Source organism: Sitophilus oryzae, unplaced genomic scaffold, assembly GCF_002938485.1.
Source record: "Sitophilus oryzae breed Bouriz unplaced genomic scaffold, Soryzae_2.0 scaffold_127_pilon_pilon, whole genome shotgun sequence".
Taxonomy (NCBI): domain Eukaryota; kingdom Metazoa; phylum Arthropoda; class Insecta; order Coleoptera; family Curculionidae; genus Sitophilus; species Sitophilus oryzae.
Window position 1 is genome coordinate 375,106 of NW_022145926.1, and position 27,415 is coordinate 402,520.

Here is a 27,415-nt window from a genome sequence, read left to right on the forward strand (position 1 = left end):
TCGAAAACGTTGCTAGCTCTTAGATTATAAGAATTGAATTGTGTTCGACAGTGGTCGCGCTATTAGAACTCTGAATTCCAAAATCGATATCTCGAAATCTATTATAATAATAAAATAATTCATTGTAGTTTTTCAAAAACTTTCTTAACATTTCTGCTATATTTTCTTCGTAGACAGTACGTGAAAATTGCTATGTACTAAAAGTAAATGGATGGGTTGTTTAAAATTTTTGAATGGTAAAAAACAAACTTATCTAATTTTTCTTACTTAAACGTATTGTAAAAGATCCGATCTTCAAAATAAAAAAAAATCAATATCTAAGTTATGGCGTGTTGTGTTAAAAAGTCGAGTTTTTAAATTATCGCGATTACTGACGTTTTATCGTTATAAAAAATGGACACAGGAACAATATAAGCACGAACGAATATTCGTGCGCGTTCAGCTTGTGTGTGCTCAGAACCGTGCGCACCTTTGTTATATTTTATACGAGAACGAATAGGTTAAACATAGAAGCAACGCAACTAACCATATTAAATCAAATTAGTTGTCGGTTTAAAAGCTTAAAACTCAAAATGAACTAATTTAGACCCAACTATTCGCATCGTGATCATCGTTATCCCCCTTGGCGAAGCAGCTCAAGCCGCTTTTGCGCCGTTTAAAACAGAAGCGACCTTCGACATGAGTTAAACTCAGCGACCGTTAGAGAAACTCCTTGGGTTTACGTGAGGACGGTGTCTGGACCTGTTCCTGTAGCATCTTGGTCGTTTCTGTGGGACTGGTTGCCGAACTCTCGGGTGAAGTTGGCTTGCCCGTGCCAGTTGTAGTGGTGGGAGTTGTCGGCACCTAATAGGGAAGTGATGTTAGTGAAGAGAGTTTGTAGTTCTTCACGAAATACTTCTGGATAGAAATTGAATGCAGGATTGATGGAAATCGAAATAAATGCTTACAGTGCTCATATTACGCATTCCTTTCATAGACAAAGATCCAGTAGACGTAATTTGCGTGTAGTGTCTATCAGCGCCAGGTCAACTGAGATATACGACCTTGATCGATCTATTAATTGAGATAGTAATTTCCTGGTACGCTAGATGGCGTATCAAGTTTTTATAGTTGCCTAAAAATAGTTTTTATAGTCACCTAAAAACTGACAGAAAGGAAGATAATACATTTTTTTTCTTTTTCTGCTGATCTAAATCAATTTTTTCCAAATTTGATATCAGTAAATCATCAGCTGTTTATTATTATTTCTGAACCTCCGATCTTCATTGTTGTAATTAATGAATTTTTCCACTGTATTAGTGATTTTAGATCTTTATTGCGACAGGTGAGGAAGTAATTTGTGATAAAAAACACCATTTTGCATAGACCGAGTTAGTAATTTGTGAAAACATTGTTATTTTAAATTAAATTGTTTCAGGTACCTACGTACTTTATTACAAGATTCGCTCAGTTTTGTATTACAATAATTTTTGTAAATACTTCTATTTTTATGAATATTCAAGTTACTTTTACTCTTATTTTTTTGGAAAAATAATGTACGTATAACACTATTTCATAGAAGTTTTTTCGAAGAAACTATTTCAAAGTAGGTTATTTATATTAGGTTTATTAATAAATACCTATCTTATAGTTTGAATTGAGTTTTATTCTTTATTGTAAAATGTGTGATAGAACCATTTGACACTACAACATTTTAACTCCTTTTTATATTATAATACCTATCAGTTATTTGTTGATTGATGAGTATTTTCTTTGTTCCCAGTACAATCCAATTAACACATAGGAACACTAATATCGATTTATAACGCCTGCCGATAGTACCGGTACCGCTGGCAGAACATAAGAAATTACCAAAACAGAAAACGACACACGACTCCGCTCGGACTTGGCTTCCTTCTTTGAATTTCGACATAACACAATAGGCTGACCTGGCTGACAGATGACAGTATTGGTACAAACTAGCGATACTAGCGTCGCGCGCGGCTTGTACACCAAAAACAGATGTTCGGAAAGCCAATATGAGGGTGCATAGCCTGGAACTAATGAAGGTGAAATTTTGTGCTTGGCTCAGAAAAATAAATAATCATAGAGTTTGAATGTATTACTGGTGTTTGTATCCTATTATAATATCACTATACTAAAGTGAGATACAAAATCAGCCACGGTGAACTCATATAATGTGTTTCAATAAACATGGGCCATCTCTCGTGGAAAGATTCCTCGCGTAAAAATAAGATTTATTTTTCATATCAACATAGGTCCGATTCTGCTTTGTTTCGTAGCTACAGGGTGTTAACATTTTAATATTTTTTCGATTTATTATAATTCCCTTCCGAGTACTTTCAGTGTTTCGAATGAAATTTTGAGGGTAAAAGTTACTATAAATGGGACTTTTTTTAAAGCTAAAAAAGTGTGGACATATTCACCAGGCACGTGCATATGGGTTATCACTGGAATATTTTTCTAAAAAAAAAGCATGTACGCCACTGACTGTTTTTTTCTCTTGTTAGCGAAATAGTGTAAGCAGTTTAATACCGATTAAAAGTTGTCTCTTGATATTTTATCAATTTCGGCCTCGTTCGTGAGATAAACGCAATTTTATTAATTTGCCTTGATCCAAGTCTAACAGAAACCTTTAAAAAAATTTAATATCATTAACTTGGGAAAGTTTTAAATAAGAACTCATTTTTTCCTCATGAAAAAATATGAAAAAATGTTCCTATAAATATGGGTATGGAAATGCATAGTTATAGAGTTACAGAATGTTAAAACTTATGGACACTTTCTTAGCATTAAAATATGTAGCACTTATAGTAACTTTTACCTTCAAAATTTCATTCGAATCACTAAAAGAACTTGAAAGAAAATTATAATTAATCGAAATATTATTAAGACTTTAACACCCTGTAACTACGAAATAAAGAAGAAGCGAATCTACGTAGATATGAAAAATAAATCTTATTTTTACGTGAGGAATCTCCCCACGAGAGATGGCACATATTTTTTGAAACACCCTGTATATTACTTAGGAATAGCCAATCTAATCAACCGATAGTAGATTAGATTGGCTATTGTGCTAGTAGTAATTAAAGAACTAAAAATATAGAACTAAAAGTAGAACCATAAGAATAAGTGATAAAACATTAAAATAAAGAAGTAAGTTTAAAACTTCACTAATTTGTTATTGTTACCTTTGGCGCCGATCCTTTCATTCTCGTCTTCGACCTTCTTTTCTTCAGTATGATGGGCCCGAGACCTGTACCCTCGACCCCACCCACGCCCTTCCCTGGCAGAAGGTCGGAGGGTCTTTCCAGTGGCGTGGAAGACTTCTTCACTGACAAGTTATCGGTCGAGTCGTTGGGCGATTGGGAACTGGAACTGGTCTCGGGACTGAGACGCTTCAGGATTTCGCTCATCATCTCCTCCATGTGGTTCATTTTTTGGTTCATCTTTTGGATCTCGAGTTTTACGTCTACCTGGTGGCGCATCAGAATATATTCATTCAACAAACTCTCAAAATAATCTGTCAATAATAATTTTTGTCCACGACCACTTAATAATAAATAAATATTCTACTTCCTAGAAGGAATATGGTGCCCATAATAGAGTGAAATATAACAGCTGATAACAGTGAATAATTATGATAAATCCTTTGAATAAGAAGACTAAGGAAGGAGCATATCAAAAATCTTAGGTCCACAGCGATGAGCCTCAAATATGGCCGACTTAAATTCCGGTTTATCAGTGCCGTTCTAATTTTATTTAAAAAATGTAAAACTATGATGTAGGGTAGACGTGGGGTAGACTCAATAATATGTTGTTTTATTTGACGTTGTGAATAAATGTTGGTAGTTATTAAAATTGTTACAAAAATATAGAATTCTAATAAAAATAGATAAGTTATAATAATTATTTATTAACACAAACATCCGATACGCTACTGCAGCAGGTAAATCTGGTAAATCAAATTGATGTATCTAAATTCTTTGACATCTAATCTTTGACAAGTAGTAAATAAAAGCAAAAATGCAAGAAAAAATATATAATTAGTTAATTTAAGTGAATTTTATAAATGATCGGTTTACTACACATATGTATGTTATATAGTCACTTACTAGCGAAAAGGTGTTCCATTATTTCACTCGATTTTTGCCGAGATCTACCGCACGCTACACAACCAACTATTTTAGAGTCTTTTTCGATAAATCGCGATAGTGTCACTGTTAATTTAAGTTCTGCCACAATTTGCATCTAGATTTACTACCTTTAAACAACTATCAGTAGTAGAATAAATAATAAATAACATAAAATAAGCTCCGTAAAGACTGACAAATCCATAAAATTTCAAATGAAATTCAAATGTGTCAAATGAATCGTCAAACAGAACTGTCTAGGATCCCCACCCTAGAGTGCTTTTTCCGCCCACCATGCATGAATACATGGATAGCATTATGCTCCTTCCTTAGTCTTCTTATTCAAAGGATAAATCACCCTTTGCATTTACTTTACATTTGTTGCTATGCCAACATTCACAACATCCCCATGCACAGCATGGATGATTTGACGTTTTATCTTTTCTTTTTATTAATTTTGACATTTAAAATTGTCAAATGTTAAGTAGGTAGCGATTATTAAGTGGTATATCAAGAACTCGTTTAAAATCAAAAAATGAATTATGAGAGTGATAATGAGCCCTGTGGACCACCAGAGATAGCAGAGGCGGCCAAATTAACAAGTCTTGGATTGCTACCACAAAAGTCTAAGGATCATTACATGCCTGCCTATAAAAACTTTCTAGACTGGAGGATTGCTAAAGGCATAAATTCGTTTTCCGAATCCGTGTTATTAGTATATTTGTTGCCATTGTAACGGAACAAAAATCAATCTCCTGATTGACTAAAGAATGTTGGTACGATATTTTCATGCAAAGAACTTGAAATAATATTAATGAAATTCAAATACATATACATATAACTTTAAATAAAACACAAATTACCAACTTTAGTTACACAAAACAACAAAAAATCAGATGCTGGTACTCCAATTTATCGTTCTCCAACAACTGTACTCAACTAAAGTTGGTAGAAGTATGTGTTTTATTGCAAAAAACTTAAAGCAGCATCAATAAAATTCAAATACATATATAACGATAAATAAAACACAAATTACCAACTTTACTTACACAAAACAACAAAAAGTCAGCTACTAGTGGTACGATCTATCATTTTTCAACAAATTTATTTTACTAAAGGTGGTAGAAAAAAGTACTAATAATGTCGTAAAACACATCTAATAATAAACTTCCCAAATATTTGAAAATAGAATAGTTCAAGATGACTGCGACTCTCGATGCATAGCAACTGATAATATTGACGTTTTTATTATCTTTTATTTAATTTTGACGTTTGAAATTGCCAAATTTTAAGTAGGTACTGACCTTTTCCTCTAAAACATGAATACAATAATTAATAGTAAGATTAACATTAAAAATACAAATTCAAACACACGTCATAATTATTATAATGGCCGTGGACAAAGTATAGTATTCAACTCGCAATTTATAGCCATTATTCACTCGGGTGACTTGCGCCCCTCGCCTACGGCTTGTGACGCAAACGTCACACTGCGTGAATAATGGCTAGCATAAATTGCTCCTTCAATAATATACTAATATTTTTTAGAAATATAGAGAAAAAGACTGAACGAAAATATATAATTAAAATGGCTCTCGCTAGTTTTAAAACCATAATGGGTGTTTTAAATCTTTACCAATACTAGTAAAGGAGCATCAGAAAAATGTATTGACAGGATATAGCTCTTAATATATGTTAATTCTTTAAAACTTATGTTTATTATTTAATGTACTGTTCTAATGAAAGTACTAACACAGAGCTTTATTTTACACGTACTTAACTAATATAAACGGAAAAATATATATGTAGAGACACAAATGTTATGTCCTTAAAAGCTCTAAAAATAATGCATAATCTTAAAGGTCATGATTCACATTTTATTATATTATAATTACCTATTGAAAAATTAAATATCCCTAAATATAAAGAGTGGTTTCATCTTTTTTATATAATAATGGTTAATTTTGATATAATAATGTGATTTTATGTTTGTTTGGCGGCAATATCTGTGGCATATTTTTTCAAGAGGTACAATTTATGTTTGGACAAATAAATTTTACAATTAAGCGCAGTGGATTAAAGGCTGATTCTCACTATACCTTCCGTTTCCATTCCATATCTCTTCCATATCCGTTCCGTATTTTTTATTGTATTGACGCTACACGTAAGCTTCCGTTCCGTATCAGTTCCATACTTTTTATTGGACAATTTATATCATTACGAAAGTTTTATTTTAAAAATTTGTATCGTTTGAAGAGATAATAGATTTAATTAACACGGGAAAGAAGTTGACAACACTGTCTGGGATACGGTTGAGTCCGTCCGCCAAAAACATGTTTGCAAGGAAAGGATATGGGACAGAAGGGAAACGGAACGGATAGTGTGCTTATTGTCCTATTAATTTACATGATATATTATTTTATGTTAACGGAAGGGGAAACGGAAGGTAGCTGATACGGAAGGTATAGTGAGAATAAACCTTTAGTGTTTGTTTGAAAGTACTATACAACAATAAAATTTTAATATTAATCCTAATTTGCCAGTATGTTTGACGAAAACAAAAATGGCAAATAAAATAACTATTTCTAATTATGACATTTAAAGGAACGGTTTTTATAATCCTCTGGCGGTTTTAAAATATGTTTCAATTCGCTACTTAAGATTCTTTTTTCTTCTGCAACCTTATAGATTCATATGTCAGACAATTTTTATTAATGTCACTGTTTTGTATACCTACTGTATAAGCCGTGGTGTTAAAAGAGTTCATTTGGATTTCCGACGATAGTTTTCAAATTTGTGTTCTATTTGAAAGTTTTTGTAGTATATTTAATGGACAAATATATATTATGAGTAAAAAATATGTTATACATAATACATATGTGAAGCTGTCCGCAATAATACGAAATTAGTCTTATTCTAAAAAGAAGTCCAAATAAATAAAAGAATGAAAAACTCTAAAGTATGTTCCACAAAAACAAGATGTTATTAAACCATAATAAATAATTAACATCCAAATAACACATTATTTGTCCTATTTTATTTTTTTCTGTATTTTCTAATTTATACAGGTTGAGTCTTAAATAAGTGCAAAGAATTTGAGAATGGTATATTTCGATTTCGACCCCAAAAATACGATTATAAAGTTTTATAAGCAATTTTTTTTTAAACTTGGAATATTTTGAAATAATTTTTTTTTTAATTTTGAGTTAAAAAACATAATTTCTTGTTAATATGAAAACATAGGTAGTAGATTAAATTTACAAGAAAGAAAATATCCAGTGGCTCTGAAAATTTAAGCAAAACTTCTTTTTTGAAATATTCAAAGTAAAATAACTCGGTTATTTTGGACTTATTTGAAAAATTCTAAAAAGAAAATACCTTTCTTTTATCGAGATCTAACAGCCCTGAAAATATTTACCCTTATTTAAGACTCACCCTGTATATCAGATAGCGGAATCCACGAAGTTTATCAGATCTAAGTTGGTAACTAGTGAAGATTCGTCGCTAGTCGCTTAAAAGTCTTTATTTGTTCAAGAATGTCTTTTGATTGTAATAGCGATAGGTAAATTCATTATCACATTAGTATTTTTTCATATCAAATGTATGTAATCATATCATACCATGTATTCATAATCAAATGAAATACTTAATATTGCCATTGTGTGATATCAAAATTATAAAAACTCTTGTATTCAACACGTTGGGAGACATCAATTTGGTGTAACTCATATCTTTTCCAAAACTTCATTCGTTACAAAAAATATTATGGTTCATACATTTAGTTTCATACAGGGTGGCCCATCGAAAACGTTCCGCAAGGCATAACGGCCAGGGTAATTTTTTTTTCAGAAAATCCAAAAACACGTCAATTTTGTTTGTGAGGGGGACAACTTTTGTCCCAAAAATTATTGCAAAATCTTCAATCCTCTAAGCGGGGGTGTTATCCCCCAACTTTTTTCAAATGGGAAGGGGGGTCAAGTAGCACCGCAATGAAAAGAGCTTTCTATTCTCTATATTTCCCCGCTTCGTTTTTGAAAATCGGTCGAGTCATTGAGAAAAGATGAAGGATTGAAATTTGAAAAGTTTATTTAAACATTTATCAGACTAAATGATAAGGATAAATTCCTTCGACCAATTTGCTGCTTTTTCTTATTATTTCTAGATGTTTACGCATTTTTTCACTTGCCACAAGGTTGAACGATCAGGTGCGGTAGTTGCTAGATAGCTGTTCTGTGACTTGTGCGTTGAAGCTCTTCTCAATATCGTTAAACTTTTTAACAATTATGGTGTACTCACTTGCAGAAAAAATGGATATAATCGAACTTTATTTTAAAAATAATGAATGTGGCAATCGGTTTGCGCAGATATTCAATGAACGCCATCCTGACAAACACCTTTATGGCAAAATTGTTCGCGATTTAGTAGCAAAATTTCACGAAACTGATTCCGTTATGAATAAAAAGAGGCAGAGGGAAAATCCTGTAGTAAATGAAGCTATGGAGGTATTCGTATTGGGCCAAGTTGCCATGGGTAGTACGCTGAGTACAAGAAAATTGGCCAATGAGACCGCGACCGGCGTGAATCGTACAAGTGTCCAAACGATATTAAAAAACACAAGTTCCAACCGTACAAAATTCAGTTGGTACAAGAAGTCAACGAAGACGATTTTGATAGTCGCGGGCTGGTATTTTTGGAAATTCTAGTGTGGGTCAGTTTAACGATATTGAGACCGCACCTGATCGTTCAACCTTGTAGCAAGTGAAAAAATGCGTAAACATCTAGAAATAATAAGAAAAAGCAGCAAATTGATCGAAGGAATTTATCCTTATCATTTACTCTGATAAATGTTTGAATAAACTTTTCAAATTTCAATCCTTCATATTTTCTCAATGACTCGACCGATTTTCAAAAATGAAGCGGGGAAATATAGAGAAGAGAAAGCTCTTTTCATTGCGGCGCCACTTGACCCCCCTCCCATTTGAAAAAAGTTGGGGGATGACACCCCCGCTTAGAGGGTTGAAGATTTTGCAATCATTTTTGGGCCAAAAGTTGTCCCCCTCACAAACAAAATTGACGTGTTTTTGGATTTTTGGAAAAAAAATATCCTGGCCGTTATGTCTTGCGGAACGTTTCCGATGGGCCACCCTGTATATAAATATAAGAATATAACTATCGTTTTATAGATAATACTTACTTTAAAATCCATCAGATTGGTAAGTAATTCCTTATATTCTAGTGGAGCGATTGGGTCTGGGACGGTTTGATACATTGAGGCTGTAGAGGGATCTCTTAAACCACAGTCGTAACTCTGCATTTTTCTTAGGGATAAGTTTCGGGGAGGTTCGACTTCATTCATTTCATCGATGGTGTCCTGCCTAGTTATGGCTAAACGAAATACAATAACTCAATAGCAGTGACAGTAAATATTAACATATTTGCAAAATGAGATTGTCAATAAAATTGTGAGGTAAGAACTGGTTTATATTTAAATTTGTTAAATGTATTTTTTCGATATGTTAATGTATATATACAGGGTTGTTCACCACATACGACACGGAGTATAGTAGCTAAACGATTAGATTTTTACAAATATTGTAAGTTTTGGGTTCGTTGAAGGACTATTAGAGCTACAATTTAAAAATATTTTTACAAGATACAGAGTGTCGCAAATAAACAAAAAATATCAAAGTTGTATTTTTTTAAATGGAACACCCTGTATATTATTACATTTTTAGTTTCTACGATTAAAATAAAGATAAATTTGATTAAGGTTTACCGCACTTTAATCTTACCGTTTTTGAAATATTTTCAATTTTGTGAAATTGCACTTAAAATTTTATGGCTTCATTTCTCCATGGGTATCAAAGTTTTTAATACTAAATATTTACTGAAGTTATTTATTGATCAGTTATTGTGCTGCAATAATAAAAAATATACCAGCTTATACAGAGTGTCTAAAATTTTATTTTAAATAATCACTAGCTTTAAACGGCAATAACTTGTTTAATTTAAATGGAACACCCTTTATATTTAATGAGAATCAGATGCACATTTTAGTTGTCTATCAAATTGTATTATACCATTTTTTACCTATCTCTTTGTTTTACTGAGTCTTAGTTGCGTTTTATATTTTAATTACAAAAATCCTGGAGAATATTTTGAAAGCGCAGCAAAGGACCTACCTCAAAAACCTCAAAATCATATCTCATTATACAATCAATCATATCTCATTAACAAAATATTCAAATTAATTTTGGAATAATATTTTGGAAATGGCCCATTTCCCCATTGCGCATTTCAAATGGGGAAATAGTGAAAATTCTGAAAGACCAATTTGCCGAGCCAATGTCCAGTGTAGTGTACACAATTTTGGGTGGCAGTTTACCCCTTGCTGCAATGTCACAAAATTGAAAACATTTAAAAAACGGTAAGGTTTAAGTGTAATAAACCTTAATCAAATTTACCTTTATTTTAATCGTAGAAACTAAAAATGTAGTAACAGACAGGGTATTCCATTTAAACAAAACAACTTTGATATTTTTTATTTATTTCGGACACTCTGTATCTTGTAAAAATATTTTTAAATTGTAGCTCTAATAGTCGTTCAACGAACCCAAAACTTATAATTTGTAAAAATCTAATCTTTTAGCTACAATACTCCGTGTCGTATGTGGTGAACAACCCTGTATATTTTTACGGATTATGGCGTAGGTCTTTATGTTGCTAATTTGGAATACTATAAATGATGCAAATTTGGAATAGTCCAAATTATATTCATCTTGCTGCTTTTCGATTATATATTACACTATAGCCTAATCTGCTTGATGAATTTTAACATATAAGGTGTCGATAAATTTGTTTTAACCTGATCTTAATTACAGAAAAGATATAGGGTAACATGAGCAAGAATCAAAAGACAGGAACAAATAGTGAATCTAATGCAAGCTGAATTATTTCGACCTACTCAGAACTCACTTTAGAATTTGATTTAAATGGAGAGCCAGAAGATCAGGAGACTGTAGCTTTGTTTGGGTTGAGAATGTAGCTATCGTTTAACTAATTTCTTAGGTACTGTGTTACCTGTTACGTGACCTCACCTGGATTTGAAGTGGCCGATACTTTCTGTAACTTGGGGAAAACCTTATTTCCCGATCCAGCAGTTGGCTGACTTCCAGAACTACCTGACGATGACGAACTGGGTCTATCTTTCGGATCTTTTGCGCTGAGACTACGTTGAAAAGCGGTACCGGCTTGGTTGGAACTCTCTGAGCTCGAATCTAAGCTGGCCGAACCCAACAAACGGCCCCATTTGCTCCCCCGTACTAAATAGAACATTATGAATTAATTATTTTGCATTTTTATAATAATAATAATAGCTCCCGTATACGCTATATACGGCTATTAACGCCTTGGGAGTAGCAAGGTACAGCTTGCCATGCTAGAGCCATTCGGTATTCAAGGAAGGTAATGCGGCTAGCACTACGCTTCAACCGCCTATTATTACCTCAGGATTGTAAGTCCCAAGTACTCATTTAAGGCTGAGTCGACCTAGGAACTGTAGTAAAAAATAGTCGGCCGATGAAATGCCGGGTGTAGGATTCGAACCCACTACCTTGAGATTGATTGACGAGAGGCTGTACCTCTACGCCGCGCCACCGGGCACCTCGTATTTTGCACCAATTTTGTATTTTTAAATTAGTTTATACTATACAGGGTGTTTCAATATACCGTGGACATAGACCTACTACGTATTGTTGGAATCAGTTGTTTTCATTGAACTCAATCTTTGTTCATCTCATTATACATAATATGTTAAATCAATATATTAAATTTATGAACAAGAAAGAAATAGTGAGGAAAATGTATAAAAAACAAGAAAAAGACTAAGCGGCTCAGCCCCCAACAACTCGCAACCGTATACACCATATAGCCTCAATACGGTCAATTTTATGTTTTTTGTGTTTTGGGATCGGTTTCATCGCTTCCTGGTTCCTTACCGTACTGATGAAGCCTGAAGGCAGTAACATCAGTGTGCACTAGTGTAGGTGTGTAGTTGTGTGAGTGTCAGAGTGTGCGTGTCTGCACTGGTGTACACTGGTGTATACGGTTGCGAGTTGTTAAGGGCTGAGCCGTTTAATCTTTTTCTTGTTTTTTATATTAAATTTATTTAATATTTCCGTATAATCTAATTATCAATCCATTATTGTATTCTAAATAATTCGATAATAAATCACCTAAACAACAGTCAATAGATAAACAAAAAATGAATTAAAAAAAATATTTCTGTTTTAACTTCCAAGAATGTAATAAAACAGCAATATTTCCCACACCAGTAGATATCATATCTTCCGTTCTATCATTATTGCTAAAATACTATAATTAAAAAAATATATAAAGACATTTTTTCTCATTTCGCTCTGTTGGGCTTTGAAAATAATAATGCCAAAGGTCGCTTAATTAATTTTAAAAATTAATAAGTTGTTCAGTTCAGGTCAATAAGTTGTTAGCGTTCATTGAAGAGATTTGTTTCTATTTTTATTGATAAATCTTACAAATTGTTATATATCACAATTTTTTTCTTTTTAATTTATTTTTTCAATAAACCTGATATTTTTAAAATAATAGACCAATAATAATAATTTAGTGCTATTGTAATAATATTTTTGCATTTTCTCTGCCTATACCACATTTTAAATCGATATTTTAAAAAAGGATTTATAAATTTTCCTCCGATATATTATTCAGATTACAGTTTATTCCATGTTTGTACTTTAAGCTATCGCAACTTTATTACATATTCTAAAATCTCTTATTCAATTACGCAATAATATATTTAAAGCCAATAATTTATATTTTTTAAATAAATAATCTAGATAAATAATATTTTAAGATAATTATAAACAATTAAAGAATCTATACCGGGTGCGTCTCAAAAATTGCTCACCCTGTAACTTTTTTATTTTTTCAGATACAGAAACGAGGTTTGGTATGTTAGTATATGACATAAATTAGGATTGATACACGTATTAAATTCTTTTCGACCACTTCCTGTTTCGAAATGACTACAACTTTTGATTTTTAAATGGCACGCTCGGTATTTTTTTAGTTTATTCGACAGAAAATGACACTCTGAATAGATTGACATAGCATATGTCAACTTTTGACATGTTCGCTTAAAACAAAATTGTATTTTAAATTTCAATCTAGAGTGTCATGGATGTGTTAAAAATACTAATTTTTAATCAAGAAACCTTGTAAAAATATATTTGATCTTGAATGCTTTTAGTGTCTTGTCCTGGCCGGTTAAAAGATGTCCAAATCGTATTTTTAATCATATCTCAATTTTTTCAAATGGAACGAGGGTGGCTCATTGGCGTATTTGAAAAAAGTATTATTTTACGAATAATTTTGTGCCAAACACTTGGTATTTCGGGCCAAATTGTCATTGCGAATCGCATGTTGCAATTTCAAATAAACCATATTCGAAAATACCAAAGTTGACATATGATATGTCATTCTATTCAGAGGGTCATTTTCTAATGAATAAAGTAACGAAATACCGAGGGTGCCATTTAAAAATAAAAAGTTGTAATCATTTTCGGTAAAATAGGAAGTGACCTAAAAGAATTGAATACGTCAATCAAGCCTACTTTATGTTATATACTTCGTTTTTTTTATTTGAAAAAATAAAAATTTATAGGGGTGAGCAATTTTTGAGACGCACCCAGTATAATCTCACTCCTGTACTTAATTTTTTTAGTTTAATTAAAATAAAAAAAAATATGTTACCTGAACCAGGCCGCGAAAGCATTGTTTTCACACCACTATCGTCCTTCTCTGCTACAGCTGACAATTTCGTGGTCGAAACCACCCTCGTTATATTCTTCTCACTTCCTTCCTCCCCACCTTTCTCCACGTCTCCCTGTCCCTGAGTGGCGGACGCACTCGCAGTTGCAGCAGCTTGACTCCGATCCCTCCGGAACTTGGAGAAGATTTTCCTCACGAGGTGGTCTTGGTTTTGATCGAGCTGGGGTTCGTTTTTCCTTCTCTCCGCTAGTTCTTTTTCCCTCTTGACGTCTGCCACCTTCCGAAATATTAACCGGTGCCGTAAATTGTACGTTAATATTAAGTTCCTAGCGAAACTGTTCGCGAACGCTTGGTAAAAGTCTAATACTTCCAGGAGTTTATCTCTTTTGATGGTGTGCAAGTCGCAGTAGGTCAAAGCGCGGACATTCGCTGCCGATTGGCCTACTGCGTTGTCTTTCCAAAACGAGTCTCCGAAAACATCTCCCTTGCCCAATATGGCCACCACCTCGTCGTCTTGGATGACTTCCAGAGACCCGGTTACGATAAAGCATAAGGAATCGATGGATTCTCCCGTATGATAGAGCAGGTCTCCTGGAGCGGAATGGGACATGGTGAAATGCATGGCGAGGGCCCTAAGACAACCGTCGGAGGCTAAGCGAAAAGCTGGGTGTTCGTTGAAGACTTTGCGGTTTAGGTGGACGCAGATGTCGGCTTTCATGTCTTTTGGACAAAAATTTAACACCTAAAATGTGAAATATGAATAAGTGAACCATAATTTTCAAATATATTTAAGAAAAATTATAACTAAAGCTTCATTCAGAACCTCGTAATTAGTGGTTTCAATTAGCGTAGAAATTTGTTCCTCTAATATGAATGGAAGTATTCAGAACGTCAAAATTAGTGGTAGGAATTACTCAAGTTTTCCACTAACTTTCCACTAATTTGCGACGAATGTCATTTTGGCCTTTGATTATCATCCGTCAACAGAAAATGTGGTTAGAAATCAAAAGTTTATTGTTTTATAAGCTAAATACTAGGCAATAGTAGGCTAAATACTAGGCTAATATTACCGCAAGTTGTTACTAGGATATTCTATTAATTTTAATTATGTGTTTTAGACATTGTGAATGATCGCAAACTTGAAACGATAAAGTGTAATTGAAACCACTAATTTATTCCACTAATTGCGAGGTTTTGCATGAAGCTTAAATCTAAAACCAATTCGTGTTATACAGGGTGGTCCACACTATATTCAGGAAACTTCGGCAGCATATTCTGCAGATAAAAATAAGTAAAAAAGTTAGTATAAATGTATGTTCTACCGGATGATCGAAAAAAAAACGGCGTCAGCAATGGCTATGAAATGAAGATCGCTGTCATTTTATATGTAAATTTATATTAACTCTCATCGATCGTTATTTCCCAGCCACCTGGATGCCGTTTTTTTTCGATCATACGGTAAAATGCTTATATAGTTTCGGAAATACAGGGTGTAGAAGTGTCATTTTTATTTCTATTTTTTCCAAATAATTTCTGAAGTAACTTCAATATTTAGATAAAAATTGGTGTCTAGAATTTTTTTGATATGATAAATTTGATATTGATGTCAATATGACTCCTATTTGCAGGGGGCGCCATCTACATGTATTTTAACAGTTTTGAAGAGTAATAACTTTTCGTCCGTACCTGTATAAAACTATTGAATGAAAAATTATACATTCCGGTGATTTTTTGCGCGAAAAACGTCTCTTAATAAAAATCGCTGCGAGCAACCGTTCTCAAGATATTTAGAATGGAAATAGAGTAGATACTTGTCATTATTGACAAAAAATAAACGTGTTGAGTATACAGGGTGGTATATACATTGGTATGTGGGAAACCGTAATAGATACGAAGATGGTTAAATTGGGGCAAAGCTGCTCCTTGGGGTGTTAACCAAGATGCCATCAAAAAAGTTTTAAAAATTTCAAGGATTTTGGAAAAAACGTATTTTTTTGAAAATCAATTTTCATTTTTCCTGTCGTTACTTTCTCGAAAATTAAAAAACTAATTGCACATTCTCATAGCTACTTTATTAGGACTATCTGATAGTATTTTTAGATTTTCAAATTAGCTGATAATTTAGAGGCCAACTTATTTTTTTTTTAAATACCACACTTGTTACTTTTTTTTTGTTTTGGATACCTTAACAATAACAATACTATTTAATTATTATTTAAAATAATTTGAAGTCCGACTCTGGTTTTTTTAATTATTTAATCTGATTATATTCATCGCAATAATATTGATCAGCGCAAATTAAAATTGAATAAGGAAAATCGAGAAAAATTGAAAGATTTAAATAAATAATATCCAGGTCAGCAATTTAAAGATATTATTTTTAACTTTTCTTATTATGAATTTGAAATCTCAGTGTATGATCTAATAATATGCATAATATTAATCGTAGTTATTATAAATAAATCAACTTCTACAAACTAGTTTCTAATGCTTCTACATGTTCGAAAGGGTTACAACCATCCATAAAGCACAAATTTATTTTTCGTTCAATCTTATTTATAGCTCTTTGAACATATCTTCTCCTTATGGACGACATGAACCTCGCTGGCCATTATACTGTTCTACCATTTCGAATCCAACTTCCAGTGAAATTATTTGATTGTTTATATTATATTATATTTTTATTATTTATTTTATATTATTTTTTATTATTTCATTGCATTTGATTTTCCGTATTTAGTGTTTTACCCCAAGTCATTGTTAAGTTTGAAAGCTTATCAGTATTGTAACGATGAATAGATTAAATATTAAAAAAACAGAACCGGACTTGAAATTAGTTTAAATAAATTGTGTTCAAATGTCAGAAACCAAAAAAAAATGAAGTGTGGCATATCATTGTACTCAGGAGACAGAGTTCTTGCAAAACCTTAAAAATTCTATCAGACAGACCTAATAAAGTGGCTATGAGAATGTGCAGTTAGGTGAACATCCTAAAGCGCAACTTTGACCCAATTTAACCATGTTCGTATCTATTATGGTTACCGAGATACCAATGCTCGTACCTCGAATTTGTAGCACCCTGTATAGTTAGTTGACTGAAATCACAAATTTGGGAACTTTCTATTTCAAATATTTCGAGAACCCTTAATTGGTGTCGATTTTTACCAAGATACCTTTTTTAAGTAATAAACGTCGTAAATGTATATATTTTACTCAGTAGTTTTATACAGGTACGGACGAAAACTTATTTCTCTTTAAACCAGTTAAAAATATGTAGGTGACGCCCTCTAGAAATAGGAGTCATATTGACATCAACATTAAATTTCTCATGTCAAAAAACTCCCAGATACCAATTTTCATGAAAATATTGACGTTACTTCATAAATTATAAAAAAAAATAATTTAAAAATAAAACTTCTGCACCCTGTATCTCCGAAACTAAGTATTTTAAGATATACATTTATACGAACTTTTTTACTTATTTTTATCTGCAGAATATGTTGCCGAAGTTTCCGGAATACAGTTCGGACCACCCTGTATAACGACGCGTATTGTGGATTGACGCGTATTAAAGGATGCTGTTTTCTCCATCTGAATGTATAAAATGGCAGATCGCCAGACTGAAGATTGAGCTACATTTAAATAATATTATACACACCTTATCCTGGTCCAAGCCTTTGGTCATTGCCCACGTTGATACAACGTAGTCCATCACCCTCTCCGATAGGGCCTTAGGGACCTCGTGCAGCTTCATAAACTCCCGCACGTTGTTGAGCATGTCGTGATACTTGGCCGTGGCCGAGGTCATTTGCTGGATAATCGTAGTGACATGGCCGAAAATGGTGGCGTAGAGCAGCGCTGAAAACCGGACGTAAGCAATTAGAATTTTAATCCTCATTACGCTGGCCAATTTTCGCGCGGGCCATTTTCAGCGGGCTTTATTAACGGTAGGCGATGAAAATAGGCTACGCAGGGAGAGTCCTCTGGGTGTCGTAAGCCCCGCTTGTCCCGCGGGAGTGTTGGCAGGACGTGTAGGGATAGCGACGAAGCCGAATTGAAAACGCATAATAAAAACGGAGTGAAGCTCGACTGTTCCGTTGTTTATGTTCCGGTGAATGGTTGAAATATTTACTTGATTACAGGGTGTCCTATTTTCGTGTTTTGCGGGGTTTCCCGTTTATATGTAGAGCTACAAAGATGCGTTTTTCACATCACAGATTTGTCGTAGCCTTCTTAGTTAAGAGTCAATTTCACTAGTCCGAAAAAGTAGCAAAATAAGCGTTAGGCATTTAGCGTTTTACGTAAAACTGGCTAGGTATTTTTACACAAATGAAGAAGGAAATTAAAAATAAAGGATTATATTATATCCGTATTGTAGCATATTTTTAGACAACTTCTTTATTTTTAAGATTTTGATGGTCAAACATCAACAAAATGTTCCTTATGTTTGGACTAAATTTTCTCGAAAATAAAACACAATTTAAAATACCGTTACAATACGGAAATAGATTGAAGTTTTGTGATTACAGTGATATAAAATTTATATAGTTTTGTAACAAATTGCTCAATATTTTATGGAAAATGCTGAAGTTCTGCAAACTTTAATGAAACCTTAATAAAAGCACGTGTGTTTGGAATTTTAGGTGTAGATTAACACGACAGGATTGGACTAATTATTAGTTCTATTATTAGTTCTAGTCCTAATTATTAGTTCTAATTCTAAGTACTAGCTAGTAAGGCTACTTCCTAGTAATAATTACTAAATACAAACAATTTTTAAAATTATTTTAAAAAATACACAAAAATTCTCCCTAAGAACGTTACTAGCTCTTAGATTATTATGCTGCCTTTATGAAGCTCTAAATTGTTAAAATGCTTAGAAGTAGCGCATTTTTAATGATTTAATTCATATTGAAAGGTGGAAACTATAATCCATCTAGGTTAATCCTTTTTTCCAAGCGCTTGCTTTATTATAAAATTATTAAAAAGATTGTTATAAAACCTAAACAATAATTGTTCACAAACTAACAATGAAGTAACCAAAATATTCGAAATATTACTATACAAATTGTAGTGTGCATTAAGAATAAGGGAGAACCATCAAATAATTTAACATGCATTTGCGCTTATTATATTCAAGGATAGAGTTTTATTTTCAAAAATTCTAATATGTTTTTTAATTCCTAAATTTTATTATACCTAGAATGCCATAAAATGTCTATTTAAAAATATTCTGTTCCCTACAGAATTGTGAGATAATAAAATATTAATTAAAAGAAAAATTAAAACGTTTTAAAAATTTCCTTAGCTTGTTTTGTTTTAGGAAAATATTTAAATTGCCTTCCACCAACTTACAGGCACAACATTAACATTTTCGTTTAAATTAAATAACAACCATTACATTATAAAGCCTGTTCAGGGAAAATTTGGACAGGTAACACCCAAAAAATTATATAAAATACAATTTAGTTATGAATTAAATTGACAGAAAATAACTGTCACTACGATGAATTCTCTCGTTGGACAGACTTTACGAGTTTCTTTTAAATATGTTAGAAACATCAAAACACATTTCATAACAAACAACATATATCGTATTATCGAATAAAAACAGCGTCAGCGATGGCTATGAAATGAACATCGCTGTCATATTATATGGGAAATGTCATCGATCGTCATTTCATAACCATCGCTGACGCCGTTTTTATTCGATCATACGGTATTTTTCCATACCTTAACGAAAATAATAAACGGAGCCAGTAAGTCAGTATAACTGGCATGGCCGCTTTTAACAATAAAAAAATTAATCGTCTCTCCGCCACAGATGTTTTAATCCTTCCTAATGATAGTGAATGTGTAATGTAATGATGATGATAATTATGTTTACAGAAACCACTATTTCTTTATAAAGTCGCTTTTAAATCTATACAAGGTGCTTTTAAAAAGTGCAAATATTTTTAGAGGTTTGGTTTGGTTTGGAGAGATTTACTATATTTTGACCCTAGAAACATGTCTATTAATAATAAATTTAATATCTAAAATTTGGCATTTTAAAAAAAATCGATTTTTTAAAATTTTTAGTTGCAAAACATAATAGTGATGGGAATACCGCATACCGGTTCCACATGAGTCGCGTTACAATAGCGACCGTTCCGGAAAAATACCGCGACAAAATACCGCGATTTTGTAACCGAGGTTCCGAATTCCAAAGTGTCGCGGTCCCCGCTAAAAATATATCTAACTTATCTATATTTGTAGACCAATGTAACTATCCGCCACTCATTTTCCAAAAACGATGACATTCCTTGTTATTTTCCATCAATTTTCGTTTAAATAAAATCAACGGCTCATATTTATGTGTATTGTAATATAATATATTTAATGTTAAAATCAGGAAGAAAATCAAAACCACTGTCAAAAAAAAATGTTTATTGGCCTAATCTAACCTTAAAAATAGATATAATCAATAAAACTTATATAAATGTATAAAAGCAAATAAAATATTTTTATTTTATTTTATTTGCTTTTGCGTTTCATCTTTCAAACAAAGCTATTTTATAACTTGCCTAGTACATACCAAAAATCGCTATTTCGAAAGTAACGTAGCGACGGGAGCACCAACGCCAATAGTAACCGACCAAATCGCGACAGGCAAAACCGGAACCCTAGAAGCGCTCCAGCGACTGCTGGAACGAAGTACGTCGCCGCCAAGGTCGAGCGTCGATAGCTAGTTACAGCAGGGACCAGTTAGTTCTGCCCGCGACAGACGGAACTACAGCTCTAGAAGCGCGACGGCTGGAGCGAAGTTACGTCGCCGCCGAGGTCCAGCGTCGATAATCAATTACAGCAGTTACCAGTTACTTCTGTTCCCGACAGGCGGAACTACGGCTCTAGGAGCGCAACGGCTGGAGCGAAGACGCGCGACGCTACGTACATACCATTGCCAGTTATTCCTCTTGGCGACCGACGAAATCGCGACGGCTGGAGCTAAACACGTCGTTATGCGGTTACTACGGTTCAAGCTAACTTCAAGAGCGATTATAAATAATTTATAATTTTGTCATCATTATGATCGTCGTTCTTCAATAACAGGTTCCTGATTCGTTGTGGAGCGCGAAACGACGTTAAAAAAATACCGCTCCAAAATCGCGTTACTCAAATACCGACACATCACTAAAACATAATATCTAATAGAAAGACGAAAACCCAGAAAAATTCCAGTTATCAAAATTTATAAATTTCAAAAATTTCAAAAAATTGATTTTTCGCTAAAATTTCGCCTTTTTTTATTTTTCAAATAAAATATCCCGATTATTTTGGGATTTCTTGTAAAACGGTAAAGAGAAAAGTTTCTTTTATCGAGATCTACCAGCCCTGAAGATATTGACACTTGTGAAATATGTTATACAGCGCAAGCCTCTAAATTGGAATAAATTACATATATCAGCTTGTTATATCAATCACAGTTTTATGTAATAATGTCTGCTTTCTGTAGACATATTTTTTATGTAAAAATATGAGCAACTTAAAATAATAATTGACATGTTCAAGCATTTTGTTTAAGTTCTGTGTTTGATACGATGAATTTATTCCACTTTAAAGACTCACACTGTATACCAACATTGCAAGATTTATAAAGAAATATATCGTTCCAATTTTTTTTTTGTTTTTTAGTTAATAACACATTTATAACCTGCTAATTTTATATAAAAAAACACAAATATAACTTACCAGCGATAATCATCATGCAAATAGTGAAAATTCTTTCGTTGTCAGTCTCGGCTGCGACGTTGCCAAAGCCTACCGACGTCATACAAGTCATGGTGAAATATAATGCGGTGACGTACATGGTCTTCCTTGAAGGTCCATTGATCAACTCCGGAGTACTGTAAGAAACATTACTAATAAGCGCTTAGATCTCATTTTCATAATTGAACAATGTATGATCCACTTCTACTTGATTTCAGTCCTTGACGTGTGAGTTTGGTAACACAAATAAATATGAACACTATAGCTGCTAATATACGTTAATTTAATTTCAGAGTGAAGTTGATTTTCATGAATTCATAATTTTCAAAATTTTTTTTTGAAAAAAATTTTGGCTTTTCGCCTACAAAAATTGTTCTTCAGTATTTGTATTTAGAAATGATAAATATGTTTTTCTTTGTTCTGTTTATTTTTATGACTCTTCTGAAGACGGAGATATACCTAATCAAAAGTTAAGCATTTTTTGTCTGGTAGGCAAATTTGTTTTATTAGTAAAATACCACTGACAAGCTGATTTTCTTCCAGTGGTGATAAAGACAAATTTCTTTTTAAGGTGTAGACATTATTTTCCATTCTAAAACAGTTCGTTAGGTATTTTTCCTTTTTATAAAAATTAACATAACTAACTTTTAAAGAACGGCTATTAAAAAATAGATATTAGTTTTTCAACTTTATTCAGTTATTGCTCGCTGTCGTTTATAACAGTAAAATTATTATAAAAAAAATTTGTTTTATTTTAAAGTAACAAGATTATTATTTTTGTGTAATATAGCTCTATTCAGCAATTTGTGTAAATGCACTCGACAAGAAGCTGCATTTTTAAGCAGCGCATTTTCAGTTTTAAATTGAAAAGAGTTGTACCGTAGTAGACGAGTTATAATGAAGCTATTAATTTTCTAAGGGAATGCATATTAAAACAGGTGAACTGGTTAAAGTTTAACGAATTATACGATATAAGGCAACATTTTATAATAAGGAAAATCGTTATATTCAAAAAGTTATTTGAATAAAGCAGACGTTGACCTTGTTTTTGATTGGGGAAATCATAACTAATAATGACAGTGGAGTTGTTTTCAGTATTTGTATAAAATTTGTTTGAAAGTTGAATGTAAAGTTCTATTAGTAATAAAAATGAGTTTGGGTGCTGTATGCTTTAATGAATTTAATATCTAGTAAGACCACTGTTATGTCTGCATCGTTATTTTTCATTTTCTTCTTTATATATACAGGGCGAGTCTTAAATAAGTGCAAATATTTCCAGAGCTATTAGATCTCGATAAAAGAAACATACTTTTTCTTTACCGTTTTTCAAATAAGTCCAAAATAACCGAGTTATTTAAATTTAAAAATTTTAAAAATATATATGTATGTTTTGCTTAAATTCTGAGAACCAGTGGATCTCTTCTGAGTGTTCTTTCTTGTAAATTGAATCTATTACCTATGTTGCCATATTATCAAGAAATATGTTTTTTTAAGAATCTTACTTAAAACTCACCCTGTATATAACGATACCAATTAAACTTTTAGTTACGTAATCGAGGGCGCGATTTTTAAATTCATTGTTGCCAACCATAGACATATTCTGCGCCGGGCTGACTAACTGGAATTTAAATTTCCAGCTGAGGATTCAGGTGGTAGCTCTGCTGTAAAAAATGTCAAGTTGTGACATTTATTTATTTATTTCCTGACACTCGTTTTTAAACTATAGTTTTGTATTACGAGTTTTTGGTTTAAGTGAATTTTGTTGTGATTAAACGTTTTTACTACCAGATTTTGCAGTCGAACATTGTTCTTTTTAGAACCTCTTTTAGTGCGAAGTGTAAAAAATGACTTAATAGTCGTAGCAACCTTATTAGAATATTCTGAACGGGAAAGCGGTAGTAATGGCTCTTTATGTTTCGTAAGTGCTGTTAAGCAGGTGAGTTTTGTTGATGTAAATAATAACTGTTTATATATTTATAATTAATTTACTTTTGTTTCCTAAAATATTTTGATTAAAAGAAAATTTTTAAAAGTGTATAACGCTGTGCCGGTGATCACGCGACTAAACCTTTATTTGATATGATCTATAGTTCGTATATCTTAGTTCTTTTCGTTTTGTACTGAAATGTTCTTCCATTAATCTATTTGACTTAGATATTAGCACTTTTGTTATACGTATCTATTAGATTGCCTATTAATTGCAAATTAATAGGCAAGCAATTTAAGTTTATCTACCAATATTTTTATTAATAAATCAAAACTTATTTACCTTGAGTCATTAGCCCAAACGTACGAATACGGACTTTGGGTAATATTCGCTAATTTCCACAGCCAACTGTACTGAACTCCGTTGTCCGCGTCAGATCTTCCTATTGAGTACCATATACACGCGAGCCAATGAGCTACCAGCATATAGAAACACAGAAGAAGGATCAGCATGGCAGCTCCGTATTCTAAGTACCGATCCAGTTTTCGTACTACCCTTCCTAATCGCAGAAGCCTCACTACTTTTAGAGCACTAAATAAACTTCCGATGCCCTTAGATAAAAAAAAATATTAACTAACTTTATAAAACCACTTTGAAAAAAAAGGTACCTAAACCGTTTTGCTAAAAAGCGATAATACTGCGATAATTGAGTACTGGTATGCTATACTGTGAGCAAATATCTTTGAAGAAGCACACCAGATCGAAAACAAATACATAAAACATCTACCATAAAGTTTTGAAACAACTTAAAGTGTTAAAATAGAGCAAAATATATTATTACCGTCGATTGAAGAAATAAGAAGATGCGCAACCTTATGGGCGATTTCGTGGTACAAAACATGTCCGAGATGTAGCTGGCGTTACATACCGTGCTGGCAACTGTTACTTTTGGGTCGGCATTTACATGTGTGCTGTTGCGGCGTTGCCGGTACGCCTTTCCCTGTCAAGTGAAGTAAAATCACGATCGCAAACCGCTTATTTTTAAAAGACTTTTTTTCGAAAAGATAACTAGATAAAATCATTAGACATGTCTCTGAGCAACTGAAATGGAATTATAAGGATATCGTTAGGGTGTCATTTTTTTGACGAGAAAACGTCAGTAATCGCGATAATTTAAAAACTCAACTTTTAAACACATAACACGCCATAACTCAAGAACCACTTTAGATATTGAAACTTTTTTTATTTTGAAGATCGGATATCTTACAATATGTTTACATAAGAAAAATTCGATAAGATTTTTTTTTCATTCAAAAATTGTAAACAACCCATCCATTTACAGCATAGCAATTTTCAGCAATCGTGTAATTTTTTTATTGATAAAGATTTTCACATACTGTCTACAAAGAAAATACAGCAGAAATATTAAGAAAGTTTTTGAAAAAAGTACAATCAATTATTTCTAGTAGATTTCGAGATATCGATTTTTGAATTTAGAGTTCTAATAGCGCGACCACTGTCGAACACCAACTCAATTCCAGTGTTTCTAGCTTGCACTTAAAATTTTTCAAGCTATAGGGAAAATTACAACGACTCGTTAATAAATAAACAAATAACGTATCACGAGACGTAATTAAATCGTGAAGCTGAGCGCATGATGTACACCTTTCCCTGGAATTTTAATTACGACAGAGGTACTGATTGGGTCGACCGGTCACTGCGACAAATATGCTTTATCCCCTTCCACGTCTCTTAGTAATGTGCGCATTTTCTCAGTATATTTCATACGTTTGGCGTGTTTACTGTTCTCCCTCTATTCAGTACATTATAAACGCATTGTACTCTTCTTACATACGGAAATCTTGACCCACGACTAACCTTTGCCAGCCCTTAGTATCTGAAATTTAGTTCAGTTCTGTGCCACTGCATGCTGATAGTCGTTTACAGCGCAGCGGATAAATAATACTGTACCGTAGTTCTGCTTTCAGTCTTCAGAGTGGGTGGCTGCCGGAGACAATGTTGCCAGAATAATTAGGCAGGTGCCGGATTAATCCGTAGAATTACGGATTTTCGGAACAGTACGTTAATAATACGGATTTTCTATCATTAAACAATTTAATATACTCGTAATATTATATGATTAAAAATGGGTGGCGTCATAGTTGGCTTGGAAATGAAGATCGCTGTTATTTCATATGAAAAATATTATGGTAAATGTCAATAGTTATCATTTCCAAGCCAACTAAACGACTTTTTTCGATCATATGAAATATTCAGTACATATAAAATATTTTTTATTTTAAAATGTTTTATGCGTTGGCCGCAGAACGAGTAGAGACTCCACCGTACAGCACTTGAGACGAAAAATGAAATTAAATCAGCCTTGTTATAAATTTGCCCATTAGGTTGCGTATCTTTCCAATTCTTTCAATCAACGTTATTCCAAAAATAATGTGTCACTTACGTCTTCATCATGATCGAAAGCATTAAACACGTCGTAGGGCAGACAGCTGAGTAGATCGATGATGAACCAACTCTTAAGGTAGTTCATCCTGATGACCTTGGGATCTGACACGACCTCGCCTCCGGGGCCGACGAAGGTCGTGTGAAAATTAAGAACTATGTCAATAAAGAATATCACATCGACAATTGAGTCCACAACCAGCAGAGAAACGTCTTCTGACGTCTTATTCTTAAATGCTACATTGTAAGGAACCTAAAACCAAACTAGAATCAATCAAAACCAAATCAAACCGTAGTATACAGAGTGATTCGCGGCCATGGTACGTTAAATATTTTCGGAAAACCGGTGATAGGATTTTTTGAAAATTTAGATTTTTATATAAAGACACCTGCTCCATCTATCTAAATTATTTTGAGAGTTACTGTGCCACCTTGTATTAAAAGTAGTAGCATCTTTGCTATTTTAAATGGAACATCCGTCCCAGAAATAAGTGCAAGAATTTTAACTGGTAGTATAGTTCAACCCCAGAAACACGCCTATGAAGTTTTTTTCGCGAAAAAAAAATTGAAAATTCGAAATTTTTTGAAAAAATTTTTGGAATTTTTTTAGTTTTAAAATAAAAGACATAATTTCTTGATAATATGGCAACATAGGTATTAGATTAAATTTACAAGAAAGAAAATCCAGAAAAGATCCAGTGGTTCTCAAAAATTTTAGCAAAAATTTTTATTTTTTTTGGAAATTTTCAAAATAAAATAACTCCGTTATTTTGGACTTATTTGAAAAATGATAAAGAGATAATATGTTTCTTTTATGGAGATATACCACCCCTTAAAATACTTGCACTTATTTCTGGGACACCCTGTATTTACCTACAAGGTCGCTGATATGAATGGGTAAAAAATTTAAGTATACAGGGTCGGTCATTCAGTAGTGGCACATCAAAGCTTCATTTTTTTTAAACGGAACCCCTGTATATTATTGCCATATTTCAATTCCTCCTTCAGTTCTAGGCAAAAATAGAAATACACACAACGTACCTCAAACCAACCGTTTCCGAGTTACTGACTTTTGAAAATATCACTTAAACAATTTGATTTAATTAATTTCGATGTGTTTGGTTTTATTTCACGATGCAATTCTGACGACACTGTGATACTTAAGAGTATTTGACATTAGTTTTCTAGTTAACATTTATAGATGTATAAAACGAGATTATATCAAATCTGGAAGTTACAAAATTTTTGTTTAACATTTCAAAACCAAAACTCGATATCTCGGAAACGGTTGGATTTAGGTACATTATGTGTATTACAATTTTTGCTTAAAATTGAA

General features: G+C 32.8%; 1 protein-coding gene across 1 annotated transcript in view; it reads right to left on the reverse strand.

Moving 5' to 3' along the window:
• Nucleotides 1-615: 615 nt before the first annotated feature.
• LOC115874420 (potassium voltage-gated channel protein eag-like) overlaps nucleotides 616-27,415 on the reverse strand; it is a 35,722-nt gene continuing 8,922 nt past the window's right edge. Inside the window, exons 3-11 of the mRNA XM_030889584.1 lie at nucleotides 26,081-26,332; nucleotides 23,959-24,227; nucleotides 21,672-21,826; nucleotides 17,599-17,798; nucleotides 13,923-14,682; nucleotides 11,231-11,455; nucleotides 9,328-9,518; nucleotides 3,192-3,476; nucleotides 616-843 (exon numbers count right to left, since the gene is read on the reverse strand). Coding sequence (XP_030745444.1) covers nucleotides 700-843; nucleotides 3,192-3,476; nucleotides 9,328-9,518; nucleotides 11,231-11,455; nucleotides 13,923-14,682; nucleotides 17,599-17,798; nucleotides 21,672-21,826; nucleotides 23,959-24,227; nucleotides 26,081-26,332 — 2,481 coding nt within the window. The 3' untranslated portion in view covers nucleotides 616-699. The remainder of the gene's footprint in view (nucleotides 844-3,191; nucleotides 3,477-9,327; nucleotides 9,519-11,230; nucleotides 11,456-13,922; nucleotides 14,683-17,598; nucleotides 17,799-21,671; nucleotides 21,827-23,958; nucleotides 24,228-26,080; nucleotides 26,333-27,415) is intronic.